The sequence below is a fragment of the Callorhinchus milii genome, unplaced genomic scaffold (genome assembly GCF_018977255.1).
Source record: "Callorhinchus milii isolate IMCB2004 unplaced genomic scaffold, IMCB_Cmil_1.0 Scaffold19, whole genome shotgun sequence".
NCBI classification, from domain to species: domain Eukaryota; kingdom Metazoa; phylum Chordata; class Chondrichthyes; order Chimaeriformes; family Callorhinchidae; genus Callorhinchus; species Callorhinchus milii.
In genome coordinates, this window is record NW_024704760.1 from 11,725,431 (window position 1) to 11,752,047 (window position 26,617).

Sequence of the window (26,617 nt, forward strand, 5' to 3'; positions counted from 1 at the left end):
CTCCAAAGAATATACTAGTGAAGTGAATTGACTGTTAATTTTGTGGGCAAAATGCAGCAGCCAATTGGACACAGCAGCGCCACACAAACAGTCGTGGATTAAGGGACCAAATTATTATTAATTTTTTTTGGAAGGATTATTACCCCTGGAAAAGCAATCCGCAAATCAACTAACAACCGGCTTCCTACTTATTGCTAGGTAAACAGGTGCGTACGGAGCAAGGAAACTTGCCTAACATTTTGCTCTGCCTGGGGATCAAACCCAGATCCTCTCTCTTGCGAGGTGAGTGCTCTAACCACTAAACTGCAGGACTGTACAAATTCAATCATCATTGAAATTCATTTGACGGATTGCGAAATATCATAAACTAATAGACATTTTCTTATTTCCATCAGCCCTATAAATGAGTGATACCACTCCACAAACACTGTAATTACAAACGTATCAGAAAGCTTCTGTGAATGGCCAGAGCTGATATATTATCTGTGCCATCAGCACCATTTCTCACCTCCCACTTTCAGATCTTGCAGATTGCCGCTGTATTGTGAGCAATGGAAGAAGAGTCTGGCTTGACGTTCAGTGCACTGGATAAAACCGTATGATGACAGCAGCTTCTCGATAACACCCGTCTCACGCAGAGCTCCTGAGGTACCGTTAGCAAATCCAGAGTGGCCATTGTTATGCAAGAGGTTTGGATCAAAGCTCATCTGGAAAGCAAAAATGGAACATTAGATCAATCAGTCTTAAGGAACCAAGCACATCAAAACACAAAAACATAAAACAAAATGTCAAAACATCAACTGCAACAGTAGATTTAACAAATGCCATACTGAGCATTTTCAATGCTCTTCAGTTTTAGATGTCACGCGCACACGCGCACAATTTTAGCGACCTTGGATTGAACAGCATGTTCCCAGTACAAATGGTCAATGGTTCACCTCCAATAAAACAAGTTCAAAACGAGTGCCCCAAGTAGGGATTGCGTTCTACCAAATACAAATAAAAATCTATGTGGTTATTTTTATAATGTTTGACAACAGAACACACCTTAGTATAGGGAAGACACAGTTGAAAACTCTAAAGCAATTCTGAAACTAATGCATCCGATCATCTACAGTCGAGTTTGCATAATGTTAAGTCGCCTATTATAATAATCCACATAATGTTATATTAGCGGCCAGCCCCAGTCATACTTGGTATGGTGTATACATTTGGGGATGTGTAGTGTTATAGCCATATAATGTTAAAATGTGCCTGTTATGCAAATTTGCAGGCCGATTAACAAAAGATTGAATAATGTTATATCCAGGGGTGTGGTGCTGCTGGAGCGTCGCTCTGCGAACCTGAAATCCAGAATGAAGAGAGAGTTGGATGGTCCAGGGAGCGCACAGGACAGGGTGATGGACAACCAGATGGCCCAATGAGAGTGTGGGGCAGGTGGATAGAATGCGGATAATCCTTCGTGGCTGTTATTATTTGCGATTCAATTTCGAAGCTAAAACAGCCAAAAATGATTATTAACCCTTATTACAGTGAAATTAAAGGAACATATTAAATGCATTACTTTTGTTTTCGGATCCTTGAAATTATAAATACCCTCAGAATAGTCTGGAAGTGTTTGCAAGTGTTTATAAGGGAAGTTTCCCTACTGTTATAGACATGTAATGTTATACATTTCGTCCAGTCCAACAGAGTACATTAAGCAGACTCAATTCTACATGCAAACTGGAAAAAGATACCAGCATTATTTTTAAGAACTGGAGCTAACAAATTAGACATTGATGGCTCAGTTAGCATAATAAGCTGTTAGAAGTTGTTGCAGTGATCAGTCAGTTCACAACAAACTGCAAAAACAATCAAAAAATCGCTGTAAGCAAGGAAGGAAGATTTCCTTAAAGTTTAAAAACAATCACATGACTCCAGCCATTCACCAAGCTTTTAAAATCTAATTTAACTCAAGGAGTACTCTTGTGGGTTCTACCACAGGTGACAAATATTGATTCGACTGAAACTGAATGATCTCAAAGTGTCAGGTATCAAAGTGTCACATCTACATTAATTAGTAAAAACAGTACCCCAGAGAATATCCGTCTAAAACAAACCATGAATCATTCTAGAGTAGTAGAACGGTTTGAAATAGTCAAACTGATTAATTTGAACAATTGAAACTCTAACTAATTTAAGATTGAAATTCTTAACTAGTCCTGAGTAACTGTTCCGAGGGGTGGGGTTGGAAGGGGAGAAAAGAGACAATTAGCTATGGCAAAACCATAGTTGACAGCTATTCTATTAGTCTGGCATTATTCAGAAAAATACTTTGAAAAAAATGAAATTAACTAATAACTTTGTTCAAAAATGTCCCAGACAATTGACCATTGTCTAGCATGAGACAATATTATTTCCAATTATCTGGAAACTCATGGAAACATACAGCACAGAAAGAGGCCATTCAGCGCCGGCTCCAAAATAGCAATCCAACTCAATCCCACTGGCCCGCTTTCTCTCCATAGCCCTGCAATTCCGTCCTCCCCAACTACCCATCTATTTCTCCCTTAAAAGTTGTTATTGAATCGGTTTCCACTACCCTTTCAGGTAATGCATTCCAGATCCCAACAACTCGTCGGGTGAAAAATGTTTTCCTAACTTCCCCTCTGTTTATGTTAACAACTATCTTAAATCAGTGTCCTCGGGAACAGTGGGAACAGTTTTTCCCGGTTCAACCTATCAAATCCTCTCATGATCTTGAAAACCTCTATTAAATCCCCTCTTAATCTTCTCTGCTCTCGGGAGAATAATCCTAGTTTTGCTAACCTCCTCTCATAACTAAGGTCCTTCATTCCTTGTACCATCCTGGTAAACCTCCTTTGCACCCTTCCCAATGCCCGAACATCTTTCCTAAAGTGCGGTGCCCAGAATTGAAAGCAGTCTCCAACTGAGGCCTCACAACATTTTATAAATATTCAACGTAACTAGCTGTACCCGTTGCAGCTTTGCTTGCAACCAAAGGAACTTGGAAAGAAAGGTGGGGCAGTCTACAGCCAACATCTAAGTATCTAAGTCTGTAAACAATCTTTCAAATTGTTGCTAAATTAGAACCTTTTTTTACAGTTGTGATGCTCATGCCAGTGGGTAATTAGACCAGAAGCTAAATTTTCTCCTCTTGATAGACAATATTCAATGTCCAACAAGTGATAACTAAGTTATACCAACCTTTATTCCAAACACTTCCATTTCTCACTTGGGTTTTTAGATCATGATCATGTTTTTAGATTATGATGCATTTGACTTCAATGCCAATTATACCCAGTTCAACTAAGTTCATTCTAATTTGGTCTGAAATACATCTTGCTCAGCAAGCCACCTAAACAGAAGTGTTTAAGTTTTTAGGTAAATGTTATTTTCATCGAAAATGATTCAATTAGGAGATTACAACTGAAACATTAGTCCATGCAAATGTTTTCCAAACCAACACACCCAAATACACACCTTGGTTCCCACATGCAGTCAGCATATTCCCTGAATCTGCAAGCCAGCTTTTGCACTTACTGATCTCTGATACAGAGGTATCCTCTTCTGCTTTTTAGTACTGATGGAGGCAGAGCGCCCAGTTGAAAGAGGGCGAGAGAGAGCTCGAGAAGATGGAGGAGCAAGATGCTCTGAAGGCACAGGGTACACTTTCTCCATCTCATAAAGCTGGAGTATGAAAGTACAACATGATATAGAAAGGAGACCTGTAGACTGCTTCATGTAAACAGACTATTACAACAGGTTATGTCACTGTCTGCAACACTACACCTTATTTCATAGGGCAACAGGAACTGAAAGGTATAAAACTTTGCCAAAAGCTAATCATAAAAAAGTCAAGCATGTTAAAATTAGGCAATAATAACTTAGTACTATTCAATAAACTGTAAAATTATCAAGTTCCTTCCCCTCCCAATCTCAGCTATGTTACACAAGTGTAAAGAGTGCAAGCCAGAACTTTCATTTTACCAGAATACAAAACTCGGTCTTACTAACAAATCAGAAAAAAAAGAAAATTCGTAACAGTCAAACTACAGGGGTGAGGAATTCCATAATGTGCACCTGAATCACAAGACAGACGAGACCTAAAATCAAAAGGATGGTGTTGAAATAAACTTTCATTTAATCTAGGTAGACGAGAAGGCGAGAAAGAGAACTGGAAGCTGCAGGAACTCATTGGTGGGTGCTGGTACCTAATGACTGCCATTAGGTATGAGATGTTTGGTCACTCAATCCATGACTGTTTGTGGGACACTGCTGTGCGCAATTGGCTGCCGTATTTCCCTACAAAAAACAATTATATGTTACAAAACAAATCCTCTGAAAAGCTTTAAGGTATTTTGATGACATAAGGCAATATATCAAATGAGGGAATATCATCAGAATGAAATATATCAAAACCACAAACAACCTGCTGATTACCCCCAGCCTCATCTAATAATGATGGAAATCTTTCAATGCACAAGTGCCATATATCTGCCCTTATCATTTACACTTTCAATATCCTCTAGGATTCTCCACCCGTCTTGCTGACTAAGGAGATATTAGAGTTGATTCCTCCATTGTGGTTTCAAGTCACGAGGCTAATAGAAGCAGTGAATGGGATAGCAGCTGCTGTAAAGGCTGGCTACACTTAAAAGTGCTTGAAGCCAGCCTTCTAGCTGCACCTTGCTTATGGAATCTCTTCAAGTCAAATCAAACCAGTGTCTTCCTTCCTCTCCGTATCAACTACAAGGTACAGCACAAATCCAAATAAATATGTTCAGGAGAGCTTACCAGCACAGCTGCAGAATCAGATAGGCATTACGTCATTATGAACAAACCTCGCACTACACTTGCACTGCTCCTGAGAGTATGGAACAGTATTATGCACCATTTCTCCCAAAGACATTTAAAACGCAGCAAACAGGAAAGAAAGAAATTGAGAAATTCACATTGAGAATACTGTCGTCTAGTCCTTTAAATAAACAGCAATTGGTAGAAATTTAAGAAATACTGAGCGCAAATAAAACATACCACTGAGCAGTAACAGAAACTGTCGGATTTGTATGCTTTCCTGATTTTTCTTCCCTTCTGATTTTGTCTCCCACTGGAGATGTACCCTGTGCCCCTCCAGATGGCCTGAATGAAATTAGAAACACCGTGTAGGGGATTAGGAAATACTAGGTCACCAAGAAACCCGCCTGATTTCTGCACATCGTTAGTCACTGCAATTATGTTTTTCTTTGGCTAACTTACTCAAAACATAATGGAACTGGAACTAATAAGTGTCAGAAAGAAAAATTTAATTTCAATGTAATAAATTGGTCATTTCTATCTACAACTGTTTGTGGGACACTGCTGTGCGCAATTGGCTGCCATATTTCGCCCACAAAATACAGTCAATTTACTTTACAGCATATCCTGTGAAGCGCTTTGAGACGTCAAGAAGACGTGAAAAGCGCTATCTCAAATACAAGGATTATTATATAAAATTGCAGTGCTCTACACTGTAATTTAAGTGGATTTTTCTCCTCTGCAATTTTAGATCAGAAAACTAAGTCCTAAACTATTGTTTCCAATAGTTTATTGGGCCATAGTTCTCCATTATTGAGTCGCATTACTATAGAGTATATAATGTAAATCTATAGAAGGTACCCAGATAATTAAGAGCTGAAACTCAAAATAGAAAACTCAAGATTCTATTTAACAATCCTAGCACTCAAAATTTTAAATATCACATAAATTAAGAGGTATTTTTATGGATCATAATTCAGAACTGATCAGTTAGTTCAGAAACTAACAATGGTGGATGGTATATAGATTTCCGGAAATCATGAATCATATGTCTATATGGTTGGTAAGTGGCATCTGATAATTATAAGCTTATTCAATTAGCAAAAATAACCTCTATACATACAATCCTCAATCTTACATCTATATAATCATGGATCAGAGTATTTAGTTATAATAGGGGAGTTGGGATTGTGAGAAGAAGAATTATGAGAAAGTCTTGTTAATGGAAGTAAATCCACCATACGACAGGAGAAATAACAAGATCTAAAAAGTTGTTTTATAATGGACAAAGGGCAAAATATTGCAGAAGCTGGAAATTTGAAATAAAAGCAGAAGTCGCTGGGAACACTCATGCGAAAGGCCATCGACCTGAAATGCTAACCCACTTTCCTCTCTCCATAGATGCTTCCTGACCTGCTGAGTTTTCCCAGCAACTTCTGTTTTAATTTTTGTTTTACAATGGACTTTACTAATAGCGACATAACATAACAGAGAATTCTGATAAATGAATGCCAGTTAACTTGCTGGATAACCCCGTCTAAAATAGATTGTGGTATTCACATGAGTTAGCCCCAGCGCCTTGGGACACCTCCCTGTGTGAAAGGCGCTATACAAATGTAATTTTGTTGTTATCCACGTTAGCTGCCGAACCAACTTTCCAGCTGTAAGACGCTACATAAACTGAGCTCGAGGGTTATACTTATTATTATTATTATACTTGGTAAGGTCCAAGTCGGATCCTCAAACCTTGAGTTTATTTTAAGGTGACTTCTACTGCACCATTTTTGTTTCAACTTTAAGTTATCTGAGTAGCTTCTGACAACAGGAAAAAACTGCCCTGACCACAACGTCATATTGCAATGCTTAATTGAGTTATGGAAAAATGTTTCCAACAATGCTGCACATGGTGTGCCTGTGGTGAAGTTAGCTTCTGCCGAATAAAGAACACCGATGGTAAAAAAAACACCAAAATTGGGAAGACCAATCCTAATAACTGTAGCTCTAGTTTCTAAAAGTCTCAGGTTTTCTGGAGACCGATTTATGAACTAAGCTGGTTAAACGCTTCTGGAAACCCCAAGCCTTGGCACTCACCAACCTATGCCTAAAGCTTTCTGGCATTCGCTAGGCGTGTCACTCCAGGGCATGTGTCGATTCCATTCCAGATTTAGGACGTTTCCATGTGGAGGAGGCGTATATATGTGGAAGTCTAAGTCTGGTTTGGTTACTCTTAAGCTATTCATTAGCTGGGTGTGTAGATATGTATTAAACTCACTCTTGGAAGGATGGACGGATAGACTGGACACTCAGTCCAACATATATGTTGGCCTCTTTGAAGAGGTAGATACTGGAGAGAAACTGACAACTGCAAGAAACACTTCTTGTGGAAATAAAAGAAATTTGGGTGGGCAGGGGGTGGGTATATAGATGGGAAAGTGAACTACAAGAGAGATAATAAGATACCAGAAACCTATGGTGAGAATTACTGATACCAAGCTCTAAAATTCTTGCTTGGTGATCAGTTAACCACATCCTTATTAAATCAATTCTTCCCTACACCCACCAAGCAATAAATAACCAACCATTTGATTCTACATATTCACCGATTCCTATTGCTTCACACCGGGAGTAGAAAGTGTGATCAGAGCCAACCCATTTCCACTGCATTTCACAGCACTCCCACAGACACTGAGCGGCAAACACCGCGGAACCGGGAAATACACGTTCACCATTGTGACATCACCGAAAATGAAAGAATAGCAAATGCACAATACATCACTGTCATACGCCGCTGTGGCTTCAACGCCACAGAAATATCTTGTAGAGCTAAATTGAGCTATACAAGATTTACCAGGCAATACTCTTCAGTGAATTCATTTGTTAAAAATCCATAATAAAAAATAATAATTTGGTAACTTAATCCAAACTGTCTGTAGGATGCTGCTGTGCACAATTGGCTGCCGCATTTCGCCCACAAAATATACAGTCTATATACAATCTACAATATATTCACTTTACAGTATACTCTGTGAAGCGCTTTGAGACGTCTAGAAGACGTGATAAGCCACTACATCAAATGCAAGATTATTATTAATTGCAGGCACGACTCTTCAGGGAGAATAGCACTCACCCGGCAAGTATTAAAAAGTGATTAAGAGGGAGAAAATGGAATATGAGGGCAAACCAGCGAAGAACATAAAAGACAGACTGTAAGAGTTTTTATAAATATATAAAGAGGAAGAGGCTGTCAAAGGTAAATGTGGGTCCGCTACAGACAGACGGGGGGAATTGCAGTAGGGGACAAAGACACGGCAGAGTCATTGAACAAGTACTTTGCTACTGTCTTCACCTTAGAATACACTGAAACCCTACCAAGAATGGAGGGGAAACCAAGAAGACAATGTTAGCGAGCAACTTGGAGGAATTAATTAGTAAAGAAATGGTTTTAGGTAAATTATCAGGTCTTAAAACTGATAAATCTCCTGGACCTGATGGCCTACATCCGAGGGTTTATAAAGAGGTGGCTACTGATAGTGGATGGCTTGTCTTTGATCTTCCAAAATTCTCTGGATTCTGGAACGGTTCCCATTGATTGGAAGATTGCAAAAGTAACACCACTATTTAAGAAGGGTGGGAGAGAAAAGATAGGGAACTACAGACCAGTTAGTCTGACATCAGTGGAAGGGAAAATTCTTGAGTCCTTAATTAAAGATGTCGTTATGGGATTCCTGGAAGACCATAACAAGATTAGGCGGAGTCAACACGGCTTTACAAAAGGGAAGTCATCCTCAACTAATCTTTTAGAGTTTTTTGAAGATGTATCTGCAGGTTAGATAGGGGGGAACCAGTAAATGTAGAAAATTTAGATTTTAAAAAGGCATTTGACAAAGTGCCACACAAAAGGCTATTGCACAAGGTTAAGGCCCACAGGATTAATGGGAACATATTAGGGTTAACATATTGAAGAGTGGCTAACGGGTAGAAAACAGAAAGTAGGGATAAACGGGTCATTCTCGAATTGGCAGGAGGTGACTAGTGGAGTGCCACAAGGATCAGTGCTCGGGCCTCAGCTATTTACAATTTACATCAATGATCCAGACGAGGACATTGAATGTAACGTATCTAAATTCGTGGATGACACTAAACTCGGTGGGAGAGTAAGCTCTGAGGATGATGCAAAAAGATTGCAACCGGATATAGACAGGCTCGGGGAGTGGGCGAGTAGGTGGCAGATGGAATTTAATGTGGGGAAGTGTGAAGTTATTCACCTAGGTAGAAAAAATAGAAAAACAGATTATTTTCTAGAGGGGGAGAGATTAGATAGTGTTAGTGTTCAGAGGGATTTGGGTGTCCTTGTACACCAGTCTCAAAAAGTTAGTTTGCAGGTGCAGCAGCAACTAAGAAGGCGAACGGCACGTTAGCGTTCATTGCAAAAGGTTTAGAGTAGACAGAGAGGAAGTTAATAATAATAATAATAATCCTTGCATTTGATATAGCGCTTTTCACGTCGGGAGGACGTCCCAAAGCGCTTCACAGAATAGACTGTAAAGTGAATTGACTGTATATTTGTGGGCGAACGCGGCAGCCAATTGCGCACAGCAATGTCCCACAAACAGTCGTGGATTGAAAATGACCAATTTAGTATTGTTGTTGGTTTTGGAGGATTATTATTACTCTGTGTGGAGTAAGGAAAGGTGCCCAAGGTTTCGCCCTCTGCCTGGAATTGAACTCAGGTCTCTCACTTGCAAAGTGAGTGCTCTAACCACTGAGCTACAGGACTCCTAAAAAGATTGACTTGGCTCAAAATTGATAAGTCACCAGGACCAGATGGGTTTCTCCCCAGGTTGCTGTGGGAGATACGGGTTCAAATAGCGGAGGCTTTGGCCATTATATTTCAATCTTCATTGGACACAGAAGTGGTGCCAAGAGACTGGAGAGTGGCTAACGTTACCCCCTCTACAAAAAGGGGCAGAAAGACTAACCCGGAAATTACAGGCCAGTCAGCCTAACCTCTGTAATAGGAAAACTACTGGAGACCATAAACCGGGACAGAATAAATCTCTACTTAGAGGAACACGAGGTAATTAGAGACCCCCAACATGGATTTGTTAAAGGCAAATCGCCTAACAAATCTAATAGAATTAGAAGAGGTGACTGCGGGGGTTGATGAGGGAAATGCGGTGGACGTTATTTACATGGATTTCAAAAAGGCTTTTGACACAGTACCGCATAAGAGATTAATAAAAAATTAGGGGCCCCCAGTATTAAGGGGACAGTGGCAGTTTGGATTAGGAACTGACTGAGTGACAGAAAGCAGAGGGTGGTGGTTAATGGGTGTTTCTCGCAATGGAAGGAGGTGTGCAGCGGTGTCCCCCAGGGATCGGTATTGGGACCACTGCTCTTTCTAATATATATTAATGATCTGGACTTGGGCATAGAGAGCACTATTTCCAAGTTTGCAGATGATACCAAGTTAGGTCGGGTAGTAAATAGTGAGGAGGACTGTAACCAACTGCAGGCAGACATACACAGAATGGTGGAATGGGCTGACATGTGGCACATGGATTTCAATGTGGATAAGTGTGAGGTGATACACTTAGGGAGGAAAAATGATAGGAGGCAATATAGACTTGGAGCTCAATCTTAAGGGGGTGAACGTACAGAGAGATCTGGGTGTTCAAGTAAGCAAATCATTAAAGGTAGCGGGCAGGTAGATAAGGCAGTAAAAAAGGCATTTGGTGTACTGAGCTTTATTAGTAGGGGCATAGAGTATAAGAGTAGGGGTTATGGTTAATCTATACAAAACACTGGTTAGGCCTCAGCTGGAGTACTGCGTCCAGTTCTGGGCATCTTACTGCAGGAAGGACATTAAGGCACTGGAACGGGTGCAGAGGAGATTCACGAGAATGATACCAGGAATGGGGAACCTTAGCTATGAGGACAGGCTGGAGAAGTTAGGACTTTTCCCATTAGAGCAGAGAAGGTTACGTGGGGACCTGATAGAGGTCTTCAAGATCATGAAAGGTTTCGACAGGCGAGATAGGGAAAAGCTGTTTCCGCTGGTAGGTGTGTCTGTGACTCGTGGTCACAGTCTTAAGATATCTACCAAAAGAAGCAGAGGGGAGGTTAGAAGAAATTTTTTCACTCAGCGAGTTGTTCGAATTTGGAATGATCTGCCTGAAAGGGCAATGAAGTCCGATTCGATAACAGCTTTTAAGAGAGAACTGGACAGGTATCTGGGGAAGGCAGGTTTGCAGTGTTATGGGGAGAAAGCTGGTGATTGGGGTTAGTGAAAGTGAATTGCTCTGTCAAAGAGACTCGATGGGCCGAATGGCCTCCTTCTGTGCCGTAACATTCTATGAATCTAAGTACAAGAGTAGGGAAGTCTTGCTGCAACTGTATAGGGCTTTGGTGAGACCGCACCTAGACTACTGTGTGCAGTTTTGGTCTCCTTATTTAAAAAAGGACATACTTGCCCTCGAGGGGGTGCAGCGGAGATTCACAAGGTTAGTTCCTGGGATGAGGGGACTGACCTATGAGGATAGGCTGAATAAACTAGGGCTGTATTCTCTAGAGTACAGAAGAATTAGGGGATTTCTCTCTTAAAATCTGTTATCGAATCGGCTTCCACCACTCTTTCAGGCAATGCATTCCAGATTCAAACAACTCGCTGTGTGAAAAAAATTCTTCTAACCTCCCTTCTGTTTCTTTTAACAACTATTTTAAATCAATGTCCTTGGGTTACCAACCCACCCGCCAGTGGAATTTATTTCTCCTTGTTCATCCTCTCGAATCCCCACATAATTTTAAAAACTTCTATTAAGTCTCCTCTTAACCTTTTCTGCTCCGAAGAGAATAATCCTTGCTTCTCTACAACAACAACATTTCATTTATAGAGCGCCTTTCACGTCGGGAGGACGTCCCAAGGCGCTGGACAGTTGGGTCAGGACCCGAGCAGGGGGGAAATGGTGAGGGGAGGGAAGGGAGGGAGCGAGGAGGGGGTAGAGAGTCGAGAGGGGAGCTGAAGGCACAGTCAAAGAGAAAGGTTTTGAGACCGGCCTTGAAGGAGGAAAGAGAGGAAGCGGCAAAGGCACTGGGGGGTGGAGTTCCAGAGCCTCGGGGCTGAGAGGCTGAAGGCCCGGCCACCGATGGTAGGGCGGTTGGGGCGGGGGATGTGGAGCAGACCGAAGCCAGAGGAACAGAGGGTACGGGCAGGTAAGTAGGGGGATAGTAGGTCGGAGAGGTAGGAGGGAGCAAGGCCGTGAATGGCCTTGTAGGTGAGGATGAAGATCTTGAATTCGATCCTCTGGGGGATGGGGAGCCAGTGGAGGCGAGCGAGGGTGGGAGTGATATGGTCGCCAAGCCTGGTACACGAGCTGCAGAGTTCTCTAGCCTCTCCTGATAACTGAAGTCCCTCATTCCTGGTACTATCCTGATAATTCTCCTCTGCATCCTCTCCAATGCCTTGACATCCTTCCTAAAGTATGGTGCCCAGAACTGAACAGTCTCTAGCTGGGGCTTAACCAGTGATTTATAAAGGTTCATCATAACTTTCTGACTTTTGTATTCTATGCTCCTATTTACTTCATGGCAGAGGTTTAAAGATAACAGGACTGTAATTGGGCAACAGCACTCTACACATTTAATTCAGTTTAGGACAGGATGCTTTGAGTCCTAGAATAATTTGCTTTCAGGTGGAATCATTTTGACAGCACACAGAAAGAAAGAATTGAATCGAGTAGAGATTAACTTCTCAAAATGATGATTATGCAACAAAAAATTGCAATGGGATGAATGTACTTGCTATTTGCATCAAAGTGTGATTTAGGCAAAGGCATCAGTCATTTGTGCCAGCCATGTTCTCAAATCTCCATGATGTGAAATAAAATACTGAAAGCCCGGCCACCGATGGTAGGGCGTTTGGGGCGTGGGATGTGGAGCAGACCGGAGCCAAAGGAACGAAGGGTATGGGCGGGTAAGTAGGGGGATATTAGGTCGGAGAGTGCAAGGCCATGAATGGCCTTGTAGGTGAGGATGAGGATCTTGAATTCAATCCTCTGGGGATCTATAAAATTTCAAGGATTATCACTGTGGAACACTAGGAAACACTTAATTTTGTGAAAACATTCATTAATTAGTTCAATGTACTTGAGTGTATCCCTAGCAAAGTCAAGGTTTGACTATTAAACTTTAAATTTTCTCATTTTGTTGGAAGCCAAATCATTCACAGCACAAATACATGGAGATAATATTTGCATTTGATACAGCACCTTATGTCTTTGAGACCTGTCAATACACTACACAGAATATACTTATACTGCAAAGTGAATTGACTTATTGCACCATCCGACCATAATTAAACTTGAAAAGCATTCCTCTGATTCAACGACAAAAGAGTATGAATTTCTTATTGACTAGGGGAGTAAAGAGAGGTTTAGAAGAACTTCTCCCAGAGATCTGTCCAGAGTTGGGAATGATGTGTTGGGGTTGACTGTTCAGAGCCGATAGGAGCATTTAAAAATTAATTGGAGACACTCATACTATTAGAAGGTAATTTACAGGGAAAGGGTAAGAAATTGGGATTAAGATGGATGGGAAGAGTAAACGCCATCACAAAATGGGTCAAAGTTCCGCCTACTGTGTCAAACATTGGGGAGATAATGCAATCAAAATTTAAGGTGCCACATATGAAAAAAAAACTAGAGAAAAAAAACACCCAGCAAATCAAAAGTGGCAATGGAATTTTTATTGACAGCTGAGTCAAATCCATTAAACCTAGGGTCTTTAGTCCATTCTTAGTAAGTAAAGAGGCCATCCAAAACCCATTAAATACACAGACAAAACAGTCCTATATTTGCACAAGAAAGCAGTCATTCTACCAGTAGTAAAAGGTCCACTCTTGTACTCAACTGAATGAACTTCAAAACACAGCTGCAATTCATAAGCATCACTGAAGGCCTCTGAAAATGGCAACTAACATTAAAATTACAAGGTCTTCCCACCACAATTAGTTTAGATGTATTCATATTGCGATCATAATTACAATGGATTGTTTAATTTAAATAGACTTCTGTTGTGGACTGCATAGAGTGGAACAGCCTACTCAGCAATTTGGCTGTGTTGGCAGAAATCCCAGATTATGGTGGAATACAAAGATTGGTAATGACTGGTAAATTCCAGCCCATAAATCTGTCATCATTTCACAGAACTGTGTGACAATGCTCAAAAGGATACCCCTGAATAGAGTAGTTTATTTTTTTAATTAGATATGAACCACATTTTCTCTCTACTAGATCCAATGCAAAACTACTCATTTGCACTGAATACTTCCACAAAAATCAGTTTAGAAAAGTATAGTAAGTTATTATAAATCTCTTCCTATTTTAGCACAACTTCAATTATAACCAGAAGCATAGTACATCCACCTTCCAGCTCAATGAGCTAGCTTCACGCATATAAAATGGCAGACTTCCAAGTCTTCAGGTAGCCACGGTTGTCACTTCCTGCATGCATGCAGGAAGTACCACAACCAGCTATCGCACAGAAAGCGACCAACTGGTGACCCAGAAAACGAACATTTTTCACCCTTCACCCAGAACACTATTGATTCTATTGGACCCAGCGACCATGTTAACAGGATTTCCATGCATTACACTATTTTCTATCTGAATAATAATTCTTGCATTTGAGATAGCGCCTTATCACGTCTTCAAGACATCTCAAAGTGCTTCACAGAATATACTGCAAAGTGAATTGACTGCATATTTTGTGGGCAAAACACGGCAGCCAAATACGCACAGCAGTGTCCCACAAACATGGAATGAGTGACTAACTTGTTTTATATATATAAAAATTTTGAAGGGACTATTACCCTTGGAATAGCGATCCAACAATCAACTAACAACCGGGTTCCTACTTACTGCTAGGTAAACAGAGGCGTGTGGAGTAAGGAAACTCGCCTAATGTTTTGCCCTGCCCGGGAATCGAACCTGAATCTTTCGCTTGTGAGGCAAGTTCTTCAACCACTAAGCTACAGAACTCTACGTGAATCATCTAAAATTAGGGATGTATACACACACACACAATAAATATATATATATATACACACACACACATACAATCTATCAAATACAAAAAGAGGCGAAGTAGATTTGATGCAAAGCTTCAACTTAATTTTCCATTGAAACTCAAAGCTAAGTGATAAACATACAAGGGGACACTAATCATAATAATTCTAATACTAGTTGCTGTGCACAAAACTGTGCTAGATCTTATACTAATGTCGGTTTGAAAGCAATTTACACAGGCTTTGAGATTAAACAAAAAGCATCTTCATTTTTTAAAGTCAAGACACTCATTCAGAATGAAGTTTGGTCTGGTTAGTGTAAGTTCGTACGGATCAGCAATGCTCTACCTGCACAAAGCTTTCGTCATATAGCATACAACCACTGCAATATGAGCTCAAACTCAACTCAAGTTGTGGTTGCGACCCTTCTCATGATGAAGAATCTTAAGGAAGGACAAACTTTACAACTTTATCACTACATTAACAAAGCTTGAGGAACATGAGAAAATCAGCACATGGACATCAATTCCTTGAGCCTTTCACAAAGTTTCAAAATCCCAAACAAGTTGCCTGTAAGTTTCCAGGTTTGATGAGTTTGTCAACATAGCAGTCAGAAACCAGGCACTTTTCTTCCTCCATAGCCCAGGTAAGCTTAAAAAAAACTACAATTAGTTTACAATAATAATCATTGCATTTGATATAGCATCTTATTACATCTTCACAGGATAAGTTCCTTGAGAAGTCAAGTTTAATAGGTGAAATTGGTGACTTGGTCAAGGACCAGATTTGAAAGAAATTGAGAATCAATGGTTCCACCAGCTGGAGTACACAACATGATGAGGCTGATGAACAGGCTGAAGAGACAGAAGCAAGAAAATGCTGGTGGAAGTCAAATAGAATGGCTTCAGAGTCCATTTGCTTCGGCTTTGTCTAGTAACAGCTATTGTGTACAATGGCACGGAAAGATAATTCTATTGTAACAGGAGACTGGAACTGTCATTTCACCAAAACGTTAAATAGGTTTGACAAAATTTCATTTTTATACAATATATATGTGACATATCCTCTTCCTTCAAAATTAAGTGAGAAAATTGACATATATAAAAATAATAATTTGCTCACTTAATCTACTTGGAACCGCTACGCGCGTTTTGCCCACAAAATATCCACTCCACAGTAGAGTTCTGTAGCTTAGTGGTTAGAGCGCTCACATCGCAAGCGATTGCTGGTTTGATTTCTGGCAGGGCGAAACGTTGGAAACGTTCCTTACTCCATACACCTCTGTTTACCTAGCAGTAAGTAGGAACCCGGTTGTTAGTCGATTGTGGATCGCTTTTCCGGGGGTAATAAATCCTTCAATTTCTTGCAGCTGAATGTCGGCAATACGGAAGCCATACTCTTTGGCTGCTGTTATCAGCCTCTCTCTCTTGCGGGCCTGAATTCTTCAACCTCCGCGGGCTCTCCCTCAGACTCTCCGAATCCGTGGACAACCTAGGAGTCAGGTTCTATCCCCAGCCTTGCTCTTTCCTTTCTACTACACATCCATTCTCTGACCAAGACTGCCTTTTTCCACCTCTGCCACATTGCCCACCTCCGTCTGTACCTCACAACCAATGCAGCTGAAACTGTCGTCCATGCCTTCATTACATCCTGGCTGAATGTTCCAATGTCCTCCTCGCTGGTCTCCCCAGCTCCACCATACACAAAATTCAATTAATTGAAAACTCCACCACCCAGATACTCACCTACACTAAACTATGTACCTTCATCACACAAGTCCTAGCCAGGCTCCACTGGCTCCCAATCACCAATCGTTTAAAGATCCCCTCACTCAATTTCAAATCCCTTCATGCCCTCACACCTTCCTACCTATTTGACCTACTTACTCCCCCACTCCACCACTCGCTGCCTTCGCTCGGCTGGCTCCGGGCTCCTGTTTGTCCCTCCTGCCCTCCGTCCCACCAACAATAGCCATGCCTTCAGCTACTACACCCCAATCCTCTGGAATTCTCTCTCTCTGCCTTGCCACCCCTCGCTCATCACCTTCAAATCCCACCTAAAGATCGTGCTTACGGTCACCTCCCCACTCCCTCTCCCCTGGGTCATTGTCAGACTCTGCCACTGTCAAGCTCTGCTCTGCATGAAAGGCACTATATAAGTGCAAGTTGTTGTTGAATATTTGAACAGAAGCTCATTCTACGAGATGGGTTAAAGCAATTCCAATGAGCTCCAATTAGACAAAATCTATTTGACCTTCTTATATTTAAATTAGGCACCTCAAGGGTAGTATCAGCTACTGATGTCATTACTTGACATTATGATCCTTTTAAGCATAAGGAAGGTTGTGCAACTGTAGGTCATGAATATTACCGATTGCAAAGTGAATTGGCACAAAGTCATTGCCGCTGAAATTAGCAACATCATTAAAAGATTTTGTGACACTGTAGAGAAAACCCAGGCAGAGGAAAACTGCCTGTTATAAACTTCAGAAGGATTTTTGAAACCCATAACCTTCTGGACACAAATTTGGTGCTCCGATTCCCCACGTTTCTGTTCAATGATGGATCAACTCTACGTGGCTGACATAGCTTTGGATGGCTGCAAGAGCTGTTGTTCTGTAAAATGTACATCCTTCAGAGAACATGGCCCCCACCTGCAGGCAGCTCTCTCTTTCTCTCTCACACACACACACACGTCTACTTGGAGCTGAACTGGATCCCAAGTGTCATGCCTGGCAATGGAATGTCAGAATCGAGCCAGCCCTCGATAGTCCCGTTCCTGAGCCAGGCAGGTCCACAATACTCCAGGGCTCTGCTGATGACAACACAGCCACCCACCCTGGCTCATCAGGGGACCTGGAAGGGCAGGTCAGTCACTGTGGGCAGGGAGTCATCCTACTCAGCTCCTGTTAATGCTGCAAGCAAAAGCCCTAATGGCTAGGGTGGTCCTAGCTGGACAAGCAGCGACAAAGCTTGCTGGAACAATACCAATGGCAAGCTCTGTGGTTTTATCTGGTTAGACTCCAGCAGTTACCCCATCACATACTCTGCAGCCCCAAGCCTTGGCTCTTGCCAACCCGCGCCTAATACTGCTTGTACTATAATCCTCTGCTCACCCCCTTCGCTAAGGTAATGATGTCCATCCCCCAACCCGTCTGCATCACCTGGCTGTGGCTTCAACTCCTATGCCCAATCCCACTGCTTGCCCCTCTTTAAATCCCATTTGAAGACTTACCACTTCGACCACACCCATGGTCACCCCTCTCCTCCCTTGCTTAGTATCCATACTCACCACAGTATAGCACTCTCACAGTACCCTGTGAAGGGTTCTATATAAATGCAACATATTGTCAATGGGTAAATTGTAATCCATAACTCGTACATTATAGAAATTGCATAAAAGGATTTACTAAAATTGCATTTCCCCTTTGAATACCAAATCACGCTTGTAGAAAGTGTCTTATTTTATAGAGACCAATTAGAAATCAAGTGGGTATATAGGCAAACATGACAGCTAATTTGCACCCACAATGTGCTACGAACAAAGCAATGAGAATGGACTACAAATCAGAACAGCGAGAAATATTCTACATTTCACAAAGCAGACGGAACCAAATTAATGGCTTAATCAACAAAAATTATCTGGAAATAAAGTAAAGCCATACTTAAAGTAAAACTGTACGTCATAATTTACCACAACCCCTAACTTACATGGCATCAGAAAACTTGGATATGTGCCCTCCTATTTCTATATCCAGGTAATTTATATATAGAGCAAAATGCTCATTATAAACAGTTATCCAGGCAAGATCTGCAGCCATTTGCACCAGTAACATATCATCAACAACCATGAAGTGATTGGCCAATTAATCCGAAAAATCATTGACCAAAACAAGGTCTTGTGTCTTCCATGAATAGTATCATGGAACCTTTAATATTCAAGCGAAGATCTATTTAATGCCTAATCTAAAGGACAAGAGTTTGGACAATACAGTGCTCCCCACATACTGCTCTGGGAGTGTCACCCTAGCCTATGAGCTCACATTCCAACATATGGGCTTAAAATCTCAACATTCTTGACCTAGTACCAAAAATGCTACCGACTGAGCCAAGCAAACAAACTAACGCATATCCATATGTATCGGCTGTAATTGCTGATCACTACAATCAATAGCCCCCTAGAATACCCAATTAAAAGTTTAAAATGTACCAATGTCAGCTTCTAACTTATAATTGAGGTATTCCTGCAACTGAACAATTCGAAAACCAGAAATTTATCTCCTGCACAATCACGTCTTCCTAATGTTGCATTGTCGAGGACGAGTTTTGTTTCTTTTTAATAAGTGTTCTAACAGATTACCTACCTTGTAGTGATTTTGAATATTGCACTTGTCAGTAGTTTGTACTGTTGTCTGATGTTCTGTTTAGCGCACGTTCGGAGGTTGACAATGATGGGCGGACAAGAGACAGAGAAGGATCTATCAAGCTAGCAGAGAATTCCTATTCTTGCTGCACTGGAGAGTGCTCTAGGGCAGCACTGAGAAGAGTAGAAAGTATAGCAGCGTTGGGAAGTGCTCTTTGTAGGCTGTTGAGTAGGCACAAACTTCTGTTTCAGATCAAGTTTTCTTTAGCTGCAGTTTGCTCTTTGGTTGTTTCAGCTTGTTTTTTTCCTCAACGTGATCCGAACTGGAAGCAGCAGTTTCAGATGGTATATTCAGTTCTATTTCACTTCATACTAGAAATAAGAACAAAAGCATTAGGAAACCAGCACTATAAGCTCTGTGAGAGTATAATAAAATACATGTGCAGTTCATTATAAGCAGTCATACGGAGTGCTGGGCAAGTTGAAGAAGGATATTGGACATACTCAATTATAATTTATTGCACACCTCTACATTTTTTTGGACAGCTGGATATCAGACACATTGAAGTCTACAACCTCAACAGTATCCAACCCAAACTCCCGAGTTCCATATATGCAAAGTTATTCAAGTTGCACCATCAAAAAGTAAAATCCATAATAGCCTTTAAAATGGAATTTCACAAATATTTGAAAACTGAAAGCTGGGCAGTGGGATTTGTATGGAAAGCTCTTCCAGACTTGGCACAGCAGAATGGACTGAATGGCCTGCTTATGTGCTTTAAAACTCATAATCTTAAATCAGGGTTACTAGACTTTAGATGTTAGTTAAATGAACAGAGGCTTAACCTAGATCTTAATGACCTGGGCACTCAAATATGAGTTCTTAATTGGACAGCACAAGATTATTCAAGTTTCATCTAATTATTGCTCCACCTCATGATGACTATACAAATTTCACCCACAAAATAATCAATTCCCTTTACAGTATATTCTGCGACGCTCTTTGAGACATCTCAAAGACTAGATAAGGCACTAAATCAAACTCAAGGTTTATTATGATAATTATTAAAGCTGGAAACATTACGTGCTCTATTGACAAGATCATAGGTAGTATTAAATGCCTGCAGAGCAGAAGAATCCATTTAAATTCTCGTGCCTGCAGAGTTAGCGGATCTTCACCAGGAGCAGCAGCTGAGGTATTGCCGTTGGCCTCCTGTTGCACAACAACATTGGGCAACAGCAGGATCAGGCTTCAATACAATTTGTTCCCACCTAACAAGTTAATAGTCTGACATCATGATGTTGGTACATTTACTCGAACAAGTTACGAAAAGGCAGCCAGCATGAGTCGGCACAACATCAGAAAGGCAAAATCCCAACAACTGAAGTCAGCAAAAATCTTTGTTTCTAATTTCTAGTCAGAATAAATTGTGTTAAAGTAATATTTTACCATTTTCTAGCAAAAGAACACTCTTTTGTCCCAACACTTTTTGGGGGGTCAGCTGGGTATTTTTAAGCTTGGTGATTGTTTTCTGCGTGCATCTTTTTATTTAATCAACCAATTGTCTAACACATACAGAAAACTATATTACCATATCCAATCCAGATACATGTAGCTTATATACAAAATTAAGAGGGGATTTAACTGGGTAAATAGGGAGAAGTTATTTCCACGGATAGGGGAGTCAGTGACCAGGGGATATAGTTCTAAGATAGTCATAAAAACAGCAAAAGGAGAACTGGAAAAATATTTTTTCACGCAGAGTTGTTGGGAATGTGGAACATCCTGTTGTCTAGGCTAGTGGATTCCATTATGGCTTTTGAGAGGAGAGTAGAGAGGCATTTGAGGGTAGAGGGATATGGCGGGGTATTGGATTATGAGGTGCCATTTTAGCAAGATAAATATTCATTAAATAAAAATGTGGTCACTCAATTCACAACTGTTTGTGGGACACCGCTGTGCGCAATTGGCTACTGTACTTCACCCATAAAACATACAGTATATTCACTTTACAGTATATTCTGTGAACCGTTTTGAGATGTCTCAAACATGATATCAAATGCAAGGATTATTGTTTACACAAAAGGTAATCAACAGCCAGAATTAATTAGCAGTAAGGGTGATGGAGCTTACAGAACGGTTTAATGTTATTATGGAAATACAGTGCTATTCAGATTCTGGAAGGATGTGATCAAGTGAGTGACTTATCCAAACTTATGATCATGACATACCACTGCATTTGTACAGAGAAATGAGAACTTATTTAGAGTATTTGTTCAGTTTGGGGCACCCACCTTGGGAGAAAATCCACTGACAATTCATCATAATGGGATAAATAGACTTTTAGCTATGAGAAGTTAGGTAAACTTGTTACATTCTCCTTTGCTGATGAGGTTATGATCTGGTTCAGGTGCTTAAAATAAAGAGAATTGACTGGGCACACCCAGACTAACTCTTCCTTCTAGTAATCTAATGTAGAATAATCCTAATTTAAGAGATAAACTGTGGAAATGCATTGCCCCCCCTGAAGGCAATAAATACAGCAGTGACACCCTGAGACAAACAGCCTCCTCACATTGCTCCATTCCCACCTCAGCAGAGCTTCCAGCATTCACGTAACCACATTCCCAGTGGAATGAAAATGTCTAGTCTCTTCATGAGAGAATAAGGCTACAGGGAGCTCATCACTTCCACAAAAAAAATGAGACCAATGTGTGTAAAACCGAGCACAGCACTTTTAAAACAAGCTCCTTAGAATGTTCAAATGAAATAACGAGAGCTCAATGGAGTCAGACACAGGTTAGCAGAACTTCTGTAAACTACAACACAAAGGAAGTCAGTTGCCCAGGTGTGACCTGCACTATTTTGTCTGTTATAATGCACCAATTTGCTATCAATAAGCATGCACAAGGTAAAAGCAACAGGGTCATGATACATAAATCATTATTTAGGCTGCACTTGGGAAAGCCCCCCACCCCCACTGCACTATAGGAAGGATGTCAAGACCACAGTGGATGCAAAAGAGATTTACTAAGATACCAGAAATGATATTTTAGTTATGAGAAGCATGATGGAGCTGGGGCAGTTTTCCCTGGAACAAAGAAATTGAGAGGAAACCTGAAAAAAAATGTCAGCCTGGCTCAGTGGGTAGCAATCTTGCATCCGAGTCAAAAGCTTGTGGATTCACACTCTACATTTGGACTTGTGCACATGGTGTTCCTCCCCCTGGCTCGGTCCCAGGATCCGTTACTGTAAAGCGCTCTGAGACGCCATCCGGCGTGGAGGGCGCTATATAAATCGAAGTTGTTGTTGTCTGGGCTGACACTCTGCTAGGGGAGCGCTGCATTGTCTGAGGCGTCACCTTCAGATGAGATTAAACTAAGGTTCCATCTGACTGTTTAGGGAGGCATTAAAGATCCAATGGCACTATTCAAAAAGAGAAGGGAGTCCAAAAATGGGCCAGGTGGCCTCCTCCTGCCCTGTAAAGTTCTATGATGCTATCTTACTCCAGTAGCTCATGCATACACCGCACATTCAAATAGCCAAACCATAATTGGTGGCAGTGATGTGCAATATGGTTTTGCCTGGAGGCTGACAAACTACACTAATAATTAGTAAACTCAAGCACCTACTTATTTAAGATTTCTGCAATTCCAAGCATCTTGTTAATAAGGTTCTATCAAGCTAAATCTTGACTTCAATTAGATACAATGTGCATTGATTTGATAAAAAATAATTCCCATTCTACAGTCAAATCTGCTGACTCATGTTAAGAATAGGCACCCACATGCTAGTTACCCTCCAAAACCTTTCTGTATGGGAGCTGTGGCAATTTTTCTTGCCACTCTTATCCTCTGTTTCCTGAAGACACTATTAATCAATTTCAGTACATCATCTAAAATAGCCCAATCTTGTCCTCTCTTGATTTACACTATCATTAATGAGTTTCCCTTTCCATGACGTGAAAGGCGCTATGCAAATGTAATCTTGTTGTTGTTATGTGGAGATAACGGAAACCAGAATTCAAATCTAAAACCCTGTTCTGTATGATTTTGTAATTATTCAAGATTTTTTAAAAAAAATCTATCATGGAGGTGTATTACATATCAAATGAACATGTGTTGTGACTGTGCAGGTGAATACAGCAGTCAATGTGTGCACAATGTCCCACAAAAAGCTATGATGTCAATTGATATTTAATCTGGGTGGGATTAATGTCCAATTGAACAAGCAGATGGGACCTTTGTTTAAATCTCATCTGACAACATCTCTAATCACGCAGCATTTCCCCACCCACTGCTCTGGTGAGTCAGGCCATACTGCAAGCTCAAAGCCCCAATGTGGGCCATAAACTGTTAATCTTCTGACTAACAAAGACAGGCTCAGTGATATGTAAAAAAGATGAGGAAAGGGCAGGGATGTAGGATACTAGAGTAGATTGCTCTAGTGGGGAGTTAGCACACCACAACATTGATGGGCTAAATGTTTCTTTTCTGTGTGTTGGAATTGTGACTTTTTTTAAACGTTTCATACCATTTCATTCCTGTAATTACTATGGACATAGGTCAGTTTAGGAAGAGGCAAAAGGCTAATAAGCAAATAACAGTGCCTTAAATTAACTAAAAGTAGAATACACATTAACAACTGCACTATTCACACTAAATGTATATAAAGATCATACATAATGATTAATTGATAGGATTCTTCTCAATAATAATCCTTGCATTTGATATAGCGCTTTTCACATCTTCGAGGCATCTCAAAGCACTTCACAGAATATACTGTAAAGTGAATTGACTGTATATTTGTAAGCAAAACGCAGCAGCCAATTGCACCCAGCAATGTCCCACAGTCGTCGATTGAAGTGACCAAATTATTATTGTTTTTTTTCTTGAGTGATTATTATCAGGCATGTGGAGTAAGGAAACTTGCCCAAGATTTCACCCTGCCGGGAATCAAACCCATGTCTCTCACTTGCGAGGTGAGTGCGCTAACCACTGAGCTACTTGCTCATGTTTAACAACTGAAGCTTTTCAGCAAAGGCAGAATATCTTGCAATTGACTACGCAGATTGGACACAATCTGGTAAAGGAATTCTCCAAATTACGCACATTGAAAGCTTTGTTCTGGTGACAGCTAAACAAATTAAAACAATTCTCTCCTGGAGAAGAGAATTAGTTATACTGCCTGAACATCTTAAATGAGTGTATTTTAAAATTCAATTTGAATTGATCACAGTCCCATAAGATGATTTGGCTTTGATTCAATTTTGCAAAGGCCTTCTGCACATAAATCACCCGGATGCCCTGTCACAGTATCTGCATTGCAACTCATTGACCAACTCCTACCCCCTCCATTTTAGTTTTTAAAGGACATGTATTAGCCCTCAGCAATCATGGCCCTGCTCTAAAATGCACGATTAAAATACCAAATATACCAACTGCAAAACAGCTGTTGTCAGTGACACCTCAGGGAGTTAGTTTGTGCAGAATCCAGATATTAAACAAACAGAAATGGAAGAATACATAGGAACGAAAACGCTCTACAATGTGCTGGTTATTCGAATAAAACCCAGTTGCACCATTGTCCTTCCTGCCTGTAATCCTTCTCCTGCTCTCGCTCAAAAAAAAACAAACGCCACCTTAAAAATGGACGTAAGCTGTCAGCCCGGGGCTCAGCACATTCTGATTGAGAACCAGCTTCAAGTATTGTCTCACTCGTTCTCGGGCTTTGCAAAACAAAACGCAGGCACCACCCGAGGCAAAGCTGCGCAAATTCCACTGACTTTTTGGCCATACGTGAGGTGGGGGGGGGAGCGCGCGGTGCTGGCTGGGAGTTACACACCCGCTTCGAGCCCAACTGGAGCAGAACCAAGCGCCAGAAACTACACTTCCTGTCGGGCACCGCAGCGCGGGACGGCCCGTCCTGTCCCGCCCGCCCGCCCGCGCCCCGCATGGAGCCGCTCGCCGCGTCCCTCAATTGCCGCCCCCCCCCACCAGCCACCACCCGGCAAACTACAACTCCCGGCACGCACTGCGTCGCACCCGGAAGTCCCGCCCATGAGCCTTCGCCCCATTGGCTCAGGGCTACGTCCGTCAAAACGCCAACCCACCCCCACAATGGCTCACCCCCCCCCCTTCACCACCGGCAAACAAAAAAAACGGCTTCGTTATTGAACCCAAACGGCGGGCGGCCCGGCGTGACGCACGCCAACGTACAGCGAGGGACGGAGGAATCCTCCATTTTGAATATAGTTGACGGGGGAGGAGGGGGAGCGGCAGGAACCTGAACAAAAACATAACAACCCTCTCTCTGTCTCTCCTCCCCGCCCCCCCGACATCAGCAGCATGATTATCATCATGGCGCAGATGCCGAGCCCGAGCCCGCACCCGCCTGCGCTCACCCCACATAGCCGCCGCCTTTTGTCTCCGCGCTCCCCGCAACCGCGAGGCCGAGCCGTGTCGCCACCCGCCCTCGGATGAGGAGAGGGAAGCGAAAAGCGAGCGAAAAAAGCGAATCGGCCACTCACCCCAACAGCAGCAGCACTCCAGCGCCGCCATAAGCAGCGCGGCACGTGACGTAGGAATGAGCCCCGGTCTCGCGAGAACGGCCGCGTCGACTGCCAAGTCCCGCGAGAAGTGGGCAATTCTGGGGCGGGGCTACAGCCCCAGTGTGGCGCGGAGTGGGCGGTTTTCACGCCCAATTGGGCGGGTTTCTGTGGCGTTTCTGCGTGAAAAAAATCTGCATTGGGCGGGATGGTGGGTGACCTCATTGGTTTTAAGGGTTTCAATGTAAAACGTCTTTTTTTTCACCTTTCGAGACCTTTTCTTGCACAGTTTTAAAAGCAGTCACCTATTTTTAAAATTATTTTATCACAGAATTTTTATTTCTCCCACAAAATATACAGTCAATGCACTTTACAGTATGTTCTGTGAAACCCTTTGAGAAGCCTCGATGACGTGATAAGGCGCTGTATCAAATTATTATTATTATTTGATTCCTGCCCACTCCATTTACTGTTTACACAGGGCTACATTGTCATTTAACACAGTAAGCCGGAGAAAGTCAGACTCACAACTTTCTGTGATGTGCCCTAAATAGTAACAGTGAATCATAGAAATTTATAGCACTTGGAACAAAGAACAAACTAACAGCTCTTCCAGAGAGCCATCACTTGGGCCATTGTATCTGTGAAGGTTCTGCAAAATAATGCTTTGATTAGTCCCCTTCTCCAGCCTTTTCCACCAAACATATAGAAATATGGAGAACCTTTTCAAATAAACATCTAATTCCTTCTTAAAGGCAAATATGAATTCTGCTTCAACTACATTTCAGATTCCTTTATTCTTTTCCTCATTACTTTAAATCTATGTCCTCCAGTTATTGCCTCA

At 41.6% G+C, this 26,617-nt stretch overlaps 1 protein-coding gene across 1 annotated transcript in view; it reads right to left on the reverse strand.

The window, feature by feature from the left end:
• Positions 1 to 25,823, reverse strand: part of LOC103183886 (cold shock domain containing E1, RNA-binding) — an 84,674-nt gene extending 58,851 nt beyond the window's left edge. Inside the window, 4 exon segments of the mRNA XM_007901626.2 lie at positions 509 to 707; positions 3,547 to 3,693; positions 19,227 to 19,597; positions 25,756 to 25,823. Of these exon segments, the coding sequence (XP_007899817.2) occupies positions 509 to 707; positions 3,547 to 3,684 (337 nt within the window). The 5' untranslated portion in view covers positions 3,685 to 3,693; positions 19,227 to 19,597; positions 25,756 to 25,823.
• Between the last annotated feature and the right edge of the window lie 794 nt (positions 25,824 to 26,617).